The following is a 10,401-nucleotide window of genomic DNA, read 5'->3' as shown; positions in this document are numbered from 1 at the left end:
AAATAACTTAGACTACAATCATGTCCACTTTTTGGCCGTTAACCGATTATTGCGCTGTTATTCTTGGTCCCAATTTTGAGTGTACATTTATTATTTAAATGTCGCATGGTCATATTTACTATTGCATATAACTAACTGCTTTTTATATTTTGCGCATAAATGAGGCTTAAGGATGTTAGCCAGGCCGATAACGTGAGCAACATTTTTGCGGCTTGTGTCCCCAACGATCCGCAATCTCAAGTCAAGATCTATGAGCCGCTGCTCAACAAAGATGTGCTGACCGAGCCTACTGACAAAGAGAAACGCAAAAGCACACCAAGCCTTAGTGATCCGAAGAAAAAGAAGAGATCCGCTAAGGAAAATAGCGAGTTTGATATTTCCAACACCGTCGGCGAGCCAGACGCTGGTGCTAGCAAAATCTCTGGCAAAAGTAAACGTATAAAACACGCCTATTTATCTACACATATGTTATCTTTTATCCTTCTGAATTTGTAATTTATTTTAATAACTTTGTGCTTTTTGCGTAGCAATAACAGTAGATCGTACGGAGGATGAAGAGCTGGAGAAAGAGCTTGAGCAGAATGCTCCATTTTCTATGAACTATGTTGCGCACAATAAGGATGACGCAGATTTTGATACTCGGTTTGAGCCACCGCTCAACCATGTCAAATTAATCTGTATCTACCACTTCAATGAGCACTGGATGGTTCTGTTGCAGCTGCTTCAGAGCAGCTTGAAAAAATGACAACTACAGTCCCTGACGATATGCGCGGGGAATTTGCAAAACTGTACTCAACCATCGCGCAAAACGTCTTAGTACAAGAAGGTTATACTTTTTTCAGCTCGTTTTTTTTACTACATCTCCCGATACCATACTCATGTCAGCGCGCTTTGCGGGAAGAAAAGCTGAATATGGAGATTGTATTCACCAAAGCTACAAGGTTGGAGCAAAAACAATATTCCAACTTTCAACCGAATTGCAAGCTGCCAAGGAATCTGCTAAGACGTGGATCGAGAAGCGGTAGGATGAGAAAGTTGCCGAGGAGGCAAAATTGAAATTTGAAGTGAAGAAAGCAGAAACAGTGGCAGTGCAGCTAGAAGATGAGCGCAAAAAAAGCGCTTAAAGATAAGGTGACTGCAGAAAGCAAATTTCCAAGCTACAACAACATCTCCCACATCTTGACCAAAAAATTCTGGATTCTGGCCCAGTAACTAAACTTTTTGAAGTTTATGTTGCAGCAACAAAAGTGCTTACCCGCTCCAAATTTCTTCAAAAACTTGGCACAATTTGCACCCTTACGGACCTACTACCCGAAGAAGTAGCGAAGCTTGCGAGTCCGATTGAAGATGCAGAGATGGTTTATGATGATGCTAGTGCCGCTATTGAAAAGATTGATATTCTTGCGCTAATTTCATCCAACGGAAACAAAGAAGCGACATTGAAAGATATTACATATCTTGACCTTTTAGATTGTTAAAACATTGTAATAATATCATTACTTGTAAAAAGTTTGCGCATATTATAGCGCTTCTTTTGCTTAATAAATATATGTCATTGCAACTTTATTTATATAGTGTTCTTATTTATTTATTTATTCATGCTAGACTTAGCCTCGCAACAGTATTTAATTATTGTGCACATAACAAATTCCCTGCGAACTAATCTTATTATGCTCTAACCTGCGTTATTGTAAATTTCTATGAATCTTCTAAGAAGATTTTTCTCTCAATACTTAAGAATTATAAGCAAAGATAGAAAATACTGAAACACACGCCTGCGTTCAATCAATTTGCTCCGCTGATAAGAAGAGTTTTTATTCATAAAAAATTACAATGCTCTAAAAATTCTCAACACTTACGAAAATTTTACAAATTTCCAATGTGCTCAACCAGATAATACAGCCACGGATCTTTGCCTAACCCAAACACATGTCAAGAACACAATTTAATCAAAGAAACTTGATCAAATCTCTGAAGCCCTAACTTCTAATCGTAACCGATGGAGATAATTAAGAACACGGTGAATCGATTATCAAAGCCTACGCCCCGACTCCATGAACAAACATATGAATCCTCCAATCATGGGAGATGAATTCTTCAATCACATGAGACCTAAACTTCACTAATCGAACCAAGATTCAGTACAATAGAGTAAGAATTTCACACAGATGATTATCCTCACACAGTAATCACTTGGCTATAGTTATCAATAAGATAACTAAGAAAATAAAACAGAAACTGAAACCCTAATCGAATGAAGAAAATCAGAGATCTCAAAAAATACCAAAATAAAACAAAAAAAATAATCAATTAAAAATAAAATAAAAAAGAATATAAACACGTTAAAGTTTCATTCAGGTCCCTCTCCACAATATGTGGTTTAGTACCCAAGTTCAAGATTTCATACATTGATCACCAAACTTCAAGTATCAGCAAATGTCAGAATAGGTTCCTGCACAATCTTAATTCAGAAATAAGAAGAAGAAAAAAAATTAATAAGACAAACATGTTTATATTGTTCAGTTATATAATCCAATACCATTAACATTAAAAAACCATTTGACACACTGCCAATTTGCCAATTTAGTGACCTATATGTTACATTGAACTGTGAAAATGGTAAACATAACAAACAAATGACACACAACATCATCATTATATTCAATATGGTGATGTACCTTTTATATCTTTTTTCTCTTATATATAATTGTTTTTTTGTTTGATAGCGATTGGGATCACCCGAAGGGGACTAAACCACCCGTTGCGATCATCTCTCGTTTCAACTATGCTGATGCAGCGATAATAAACCCGCCCCCCATCGCTGTCCGGGAGGAAACCTTGAAACCGATCCAAGGGCACAGCCAAGTAAAAACCCCTCCCCTTTACCCCCCAAATGATATGGAAAAGGTGCCAAGGGTGGATACTTTGGAGCGTTTCGGGTCATTTCTTTGCCCACGATCATGAGAGTGGCTACTACTTCTATGTCTAAGTACCCCAACATGTTCAATTACATATCTATAATTAAACGTCCACATAACTTAATTAAATAAATAAAACTTAAAACACATGTTTAAAGTATATGTCAATACCTTTGATAAACCGTCACAGCCCACGATCCATATATGACTTTGATGCTTGTTTCAAACTTTGATCGATCAGTCATAGTTAGTTCTGAGTGCTAACTGCAAACAGCTTCCCAATAACTTCACCATACAATATGGTGAACTGTCAACCATGTCAAAACTAACCAAAACTGTACACTCAACGTGACAACTACCAAGCAGACATCATATTAACAAGATAAACGAACAACATATTAATCGATTAACTACCACGGCTGATAATTAAGACTTGTTGAGTATATCATGAATTATACAAGCAAAAATAATAAGTGTACAACATACCTATGTGTCATCAGTTACGAATTTTCTTTGTTAATTGCAATACTATTTTGAATATATGAAATATTTTTCTTCAATTGGGCATGCGGAAACACAACGATTAATTTGATTACAATGTCTATATAATCTGTGATGATGAATGCAACAAAAGAATACCACAATCAACAAAAAAATATGTAGAGTTACAAAGTTCCTATTGGATATGTTTTCATATGTAACTTTGTCTATATAATCTGTGATGATGAATGCAACAAAAGAATACCACAATCAACAAAAAAATATGTAGAGTTACAAAGTTCCTATTGGATATGTTTTCATATGTAACTTGTAGTTCGATAGATCAATTTTATAGGTTACACCTGATAAATTAGAGAAAACGTATGATGATTTCAAGCGATTTGTGACACAATTGGGATTATTATTCCGGTAATAAATGAATAAATGAATGAATTGTAAGAGTAGTGTTGGGAAAGAAGATAAGTCTTGACATATTGCTCTAAAATGATTAAGCAACACAGACGTTAGATTAAGGGGTAGTTTTTGTACGTAAATATGTGATCTAAGTTAAAAGTTATTGCTCAAATAGAGCTTTAAGCAAACATGTGAACAATTATTTGATCTTTTAAGTGCTGTTTGTTTTTTAAGATGTTTTTGTCTGAAGATCTGCGGACCATGTCTGTAAAGAAGATGTGGTCTGAAAGTCTGTATACTGAATACTGAAGATTGTTTGTTTTTATGTCTGCAAAATACCTTAATCTTGTCTGCAGTACTTAGAAGCACATTTCTTAGTCTGCGAGATTACAAACAGAATAAGACATTATTTTATCTTATGTTTTCAGAAAAACAAACAGTCTGCAGTAAGAAAGTCTGCGAGCGCGCAAACATAAGACATAATAAGGTCTGCAGACCAGAAAACAAACGACACGTCAAATACTATTCAGTTAGTTATTATTTACAATTTAAAAATGTAATAATGTCTGTTTCTCTCTCTCTCTCTCTCTCTCTCTCAACCAGAAAACCCTATCACCCTACCCTAAACTTACTCGCCGCCATCACTAACTTTCTCTCCTCCGGCCGTCGGTTATCTCCGGCGGTCCGGAGGAACCCTGTCCTTCACTCTTTTTCCTTGTTTTCCCTTCTCTGTTTTGAATCGTTTTAGGTGTCTGTCAAATCGAGTGTATTTCAATTCGGGTCTGTCAAATCGAGTGTATTCAATCGGGTGTGTTCAAATCGTGTATGTGGTTCTCGGTAGCTGATTTCAGCAACTCAGATCGTTGTTATTCAATTTCGGGTGTATTCATTTCGGGTTATCGATCAATGCTTTCGTGGGTATTCAAGTGGTTCAGTCGGATCTTGCCTCTTTCTCCGGCCGGCGGCTTGTTCGAGATTTCTCTCCTTCACCGTCTTCCTACCTTTGACTACAGGTATTTTCGTGGGTTGGTTCGTGGTTTTGGTTCGTGTTCGAGGTGTTGGGATTCGTGGTTGCAGGTTCGTGTTTTCGGGCGTGGATGCTGTCTCGTTTTTGCCGTGTGCGTTAATCGTGGTGAAAGTTCTTGTGGTTTCATTTGGGTACAGCAGACGGTGGAGGTCTTGCTTCATATCGTGGGTTTATTTGGGTCTAGTTGTATCTGCAACCGGATCTTGTCGTGGGTAGATCTACTCGTGTTTAGATTTGTATGTTCTATCGTGTTTAGACTTATGTGGTAGTCGATTCGTGTTTGATTCGAGTTTGATGTCGTGAATCGTGTGATTTTGTATTTTGAATTCGAGTTTGTATTTCCTAGCATCTTGCTAGTTTTACTTAATAATATAATTTTATTGCCTTTCAAAAAAAAAAAAAAAAAATGTAATAATTAAATAATCACTAAACGCAAACCTAAGTACCCCTTGGTCACATGTGAATAGAACCCTTGAGCTCACCACATAAAAGCTGTCAAAATTGATTACTCTGGGTAATACATCATCAGTTCTATACAAAATTAAATACAATCCAACAACTTGCAGTCTAAAGTTCAAGGGCACAAACTCAAAACCCAGTGGCCCAAAATCAATCAAAAAACAAGGCCACGATGGCTCATTTTCAATTCTTCAAGACCATGCCCACCACATACACAATTCAAGCTACATAAGTTCACAAAACAATCATGGGACCAAATGAACTAATAACGCAATACTGCTAATTGATTGCAGAGTTTTCTCATCTAAAATTGCAGCATCGAGGCTGTCCTCGTGCTAAATTATCCCATAAACAAACCATTTGTCTCGGGGATTGATAATGTGCGGTGTAGTAATTATCCATACACCCGTATTGACAAAATTTACCGTTGTGCGAGTACTTAACATGAGTCGTATTGTTGAACTGCTCAACCCACATTCCCATGCTCACGTCTTCCATTTTAAATATCTGCAAAATAGAAAGAAAAAAAACAATGGTTTTAGATTTAACAATATCAAAGTTTCAACTTACTTATGGGTCAAATTGGGGTTGTGCACTTACACTAGATGATTTACCTAAAAGAAATGGGTCAGATGGACGAACAGGTTCAACAGGTAAAATTTACCAAAAGTGAATTCGAGTGCATAGCAACCTCCTAAATTGCTTTATTTGTTAAAAGTTATTTTTGTAATAATATGGTGTTTGATACCACGTTTAGCATATTATTTCTTTATACATTTCAAAACATGTATCGGTAAAGAGTAAATGTAGAGATATTAAGAGAGGGATTTGTAATAAACCCTGAGCCTTCTTTTAGCATGTTGAGATATGATGAACTTGGCTATGTCAATGGAAATTATGTATCCTGGTCCGTTTGCATAAGTTGGATATATCGCTTCCGGCCACTCCTGCAACATTAATATTTTAATTTTTATAATTAATAATAAGTATAAAATAAAATACCACAATAACTGAAATATTAACACCATCTTAGTTTCATTAATTGAAAATAACCTTCTAACAATGAAAAAAGAACATCAAGTTAGTATGAAATGTTAACTTGTGCAAGTTAAATCAAAAGATATTGTAATAAGAATAGGTTGGTTTGTAACAACAGTACAAAGAGTTAATCCATTCTTTATAGATATATGATCAAATAGTCTCATACCTCGAAACTGACGGCCCATTTGCCATGTCTGAGAGGTCTGTGAAAGAGATTCAAATTGCCCATATAAAGGGACTGTTGTTTAGGAACACGGTCAAGTTCTTTTAAGATCGTATCCACCCTCGTAAAAGTGTCATCGTCACATTTCATCACGTATGTCGCACTCACATTTTGAACCTGCATTGAAAGTGGTTCGACGGTAAATAAAATGAGTGTAACATAAAACTAGCTAATCCTGAGACTACAATCATGGGTTTAATTGTAATGACCGCATATTCGCAGATGGCTATTGTTTTAAGCACAACGAGCTCGTAGTGGTCCATAAATGTTAATACAACTATATCACCAAAGTAAGCTGCCTCCTTTTTCAGAACTGCATTTTGCTCCTTCCTTGGACTCTGCATTTTGTATTATTTTATGAGAACCAAATAATGAACCTAGGTTATTACAATACTACAATAAATTAACAAAAGGAAAAATAGGGACATCTTTCTAATGCAATATAAACATTGAAATCAAATTAAACAACCTAATGAAGATTTCTTACCAGCGCAACAAAAAAACGAACTACTACATCAGAGGCCTTGATAGCTGAAGACTGCATCCATGTTTTCCTAATAGCCATACGCTCTGCAAAGTGATTTGTCGCCGATAAAATCCCGATAAAAACTCGTACAGGATGACGTGGCAAAGGCTTAGCTTTCCATTTCTCCGACATTTCTATTACCCTTTGGGGCGAGAAACTCGGATGAGAGATCGGGAGTGATGTAGCAAAAACCGAATGCACATCCACATCACCTTTAATCGCTAATCCCGTTGCATCCTCGAGTGTATATCCCTGTAAAAAAAAATATGCACGGGGTTAATAAACAATTACAAGGTTATTTTATAATGCAAAAAGTTAAGAACTTGGAGTAACATACGGTACGATATGGGAATGATGTCACATGGCGGCCTCCAACGTTTATATGGTATCCATCGATTCCGGCACGTATTGTCAAGACAAACAATTTACCCTCCACAAAAGGAAATGGCCAAGTCACTTCTGGTTTTTGAGCGCGTCCTATAAATCGTTTGAACCATGACGATGTTCGCGATTCTTTTGAATCGACAACATCATTACGCATCCATTTTTCGCACCTTGGAAATCCGTCAACTGCCAAAAAACATCTTTTAAGAATGTTCCACAGAGTAATGAGATACGTAACAAAAAGCTAACGATACAAATAACCTCTAAAGTGAATGATTAGTTACAGAAATATGCTTACCAAGCATGTCATCATCGCCTTTCGATGGTAACCCATCGCATCGTTGAGCTGGACCCCACTGCATCCTATAACACGTATTATGTTCAATAACCGGCTGTTGACTCCAATCACCTCTCAATCGAGGATTCAGATGCAAAATCTTTGGCGGATCTTCTGCAACTACAGATTTTAGCCCCTGCAACTCAACTTTAAACTGAGAAACCAAAACCAACGGGTCACCCGTTTTTGTTTTAGCAAGTTGAGGAACATACTCATTATGAGCATGTTTAGGTGTTCCAATAACCGTAATAGACGACCCAGCCGTAAGACCACACGGAAGAAACATCATCTGGTCACCTTTAGTCAACTCTTCACCGCCAATCGACACCCATGGCGGACACCGTTCTTGTTTCGGTTCAAGTACAGAAGCTATCTTCGCATCTTCTTCGTTATACTCACGCACTTCGTCCCACGCTTTTAACCCTAAACTCCAGGCTTCATCAGCCATTTTCTCTAACGCTGACATATCACGAGTCCTACGCTTTTTCTTCAATATATTACCAGTTAATCTTCCATATCGTAAATCGATAGGCGGCAAACCATCATCTTTTTCATCTCCATTCTCACTAATTTCATTATCTTGTTCAATCACTCTTTTAAATCTTCCATTATTATCATTATCTAAACCCTCACTCACTTCATCATGATATGCAGATCTAATCAATGGAGTACTAATTTCTAACTGATATTTCCTAACTGCTTCGACGTCAGTCGAATTCGACGAATCGAAAAAGGCAGAGAATTTGAAACAAACAATAATTAAATACAATGCAGCTAAACCTAATAATATATGTGGTAGTTTAATTACCCTTCTTAAACCAAAAATTTCACTCCTTGACCTTTTCATTCTCATTTGTTATATAAAATAATAATAAATACAACACATTATTGATCCCTAATTCTGCAAACTAGGGCAATATCATAACCTGATTTAAGTTAACAAGTTGTGAAATTGATATACAATGATAATGATAATTATGTAAGAAGAGATACAGATTTGACCTAATTTGGCGAAATTGGGGTTTTGAGTGATTTGATACCTGAAATTGAATGTGATGAAGCAGATGGATATCAGCGGCAGTTTTTGTATGAAATGAAAAATCGAGATTTATAACTAACGACCTAAAATAAGAGGATTCAAGTTAACGTGACAAAAGTTGTGGATGAATGTTTATTTTTTATTTTGCAAAAAACAAGGAAAAATAAAATAGGTTAAATCTGTTTCTGTTCTTACATAATACGGAGTAAGTGATTATACTACAGTTTTAATTCACTGTGTAAAAGTCATTATTATTAAATTTATTTCTTTAATTTAAAGCTTAAGTTTTGTCTTAAACTTTTTAATAAACCTGTGTCCTAGTGATCTAGTATTGTACAATTTAATAATCAGTTTTTTTAATATTCAGTGAGTAGCTACTATCTACAATTTATTTATGAGGAATGATTCTCACACACACTTTTTTGATCCTCACACACCTATTTTAACCTTTTACTCTTCTAATAATACTCAATTGGTGTGTGAGGATCAAAAAAGTGTGTGTGAGAATCATCCCCCTTTATTTATACATGTTAACCACAATTTAAAAAGATGTCATAGTGTAAAAATATTATGGACAAAATTAATCTTTTTAAAATGAAGTCAAAATCCGAGACTTACTCGTTACAAGTTTTCTAACCTCAATCCTTAACGCAATGCAAGTCATGGCGTGAAAAGTGTAATCCTTAAAAAATGGATTCAACGAGTTAGAGAGTCCCGTTTTACTACGGAAAATAATAAACTTATTTTTGAACAAAATTTATAATGATTTTGTAAGATAATGAAATAATAAATGTTACAATATTAGCCGTAGAAAATTATATTTTACATATATGATACCAAAAGGTATGGCCTAGGGGTATCGTGGTAACTCGTTTGTGAGTTCGAGTTCCGTCGTGAACAATTCAATGAGTGTGTGCGTGCGTTGTTCCAAAAATTTTACATATATGATCAATCAACTCGAAAAGATGATAGAATAAGAATAACATGTTGGGAGTTGATAAGGTTGACACTGCTAAGATCAACTCAAGGGCAGGAGTTGGATACATTTTTCAAATTTATTAAGGATATTTGATCTCGTTTATTGGTTGATTCTCGGTTGTAGCCGGGCTTGACTTAATGGTTTCTAATATGTTTTTCGTTTTCTGTATTAGTTACCCTCTTTTGATAGCTTTCAGTTGATCGAGTTGTTTTTTGTCTTAGTGGTGCTTCGATCTCGCATATGGATGTAATTTTGTGTTGTGAGTTCTTATTAGATTATCGTTCGTTTGAACTCAATAGTTTTCTTGTTGGGTTTCTACGTTTCAGGGGTTTCATTTATTTAATGAAACTCCCTATATTAGTGATCAAAGTCTATAGTTTTTTCGTGAAAAAATAAAAAATCTCATTAACTCTAATAAGTTAGGAAACCAAAGATGAAACCAGAGAGTTGTCACATTTATTAATACATGATATGGCTAGAGTTGAATTACAATAAAACCCTATGACTTTAGTAAGACTTTATCTTCTAATTAAAGTTGCACACATTCGAGATTGATTTCATGAACCTTATGACT

General features: G+C 35.6%; 1 protein-coding gene across 1 annotated transcript; it reads right to left on the bottom strand.

Annotated features, from left to right (window-relative positions):
* Positions 1 to 5,336: 5,336 nt before the first annotated feature.
* On the bottom strand, positions 5,337 to 8,935 carry LOC139871621 (hydroxyproline O-galactosyltransferase GALT2-like). Its single transcript, XM_071859341.1, has 7 exons — positions 7,771 to 8,935; positions 7,426 to 7,658; positions 7,050 to 7,340; positions 6,772 to 6,900; positions 6,506 to 6,679; positions 6,138 to 6,245; positions 5,337 to 5,805 (listed from the first exon to the last, which is right to left on the bottom strand). Exons 1-7 carry the CDS (start codon positions 8,660 to 8,662, stop codon positions 5,599 to 5,601), a joined length of 2,034 nt encoding a protein of 677 aa, XP_071715442.1. The 5' UTR covers positions 8,663 to 8,935; the 3' UTR covers positions 5,337 to 5,598.
* Between the last annotated feature and the right edge of the window lie 1,466 nt (positions 8,936 to 10,401).

Source organism: Rutidosis leptorrhynchoides, chromosome 1 (assembly GCF_046630445.1).
Source record: "Rutidosis leptorrhynchoides isolate AG116_Rl617_1_P2 chromosome 1, CSIRO_AGI_Rlap_v1, whole genome shotgun sequence".
Classification (NCBI taxonomy): Eukaryota; Viridiplantae; Streptophyta; class Magnoliopsida; order Asterales; family Asteraceae; genus Rutidosis; species Rutidosis leptorrhynchoides.
Note: the sequence above shows the minus strand (reverse complement) of the source record. Positions and strands in the feature narration are given on the sequence as shown.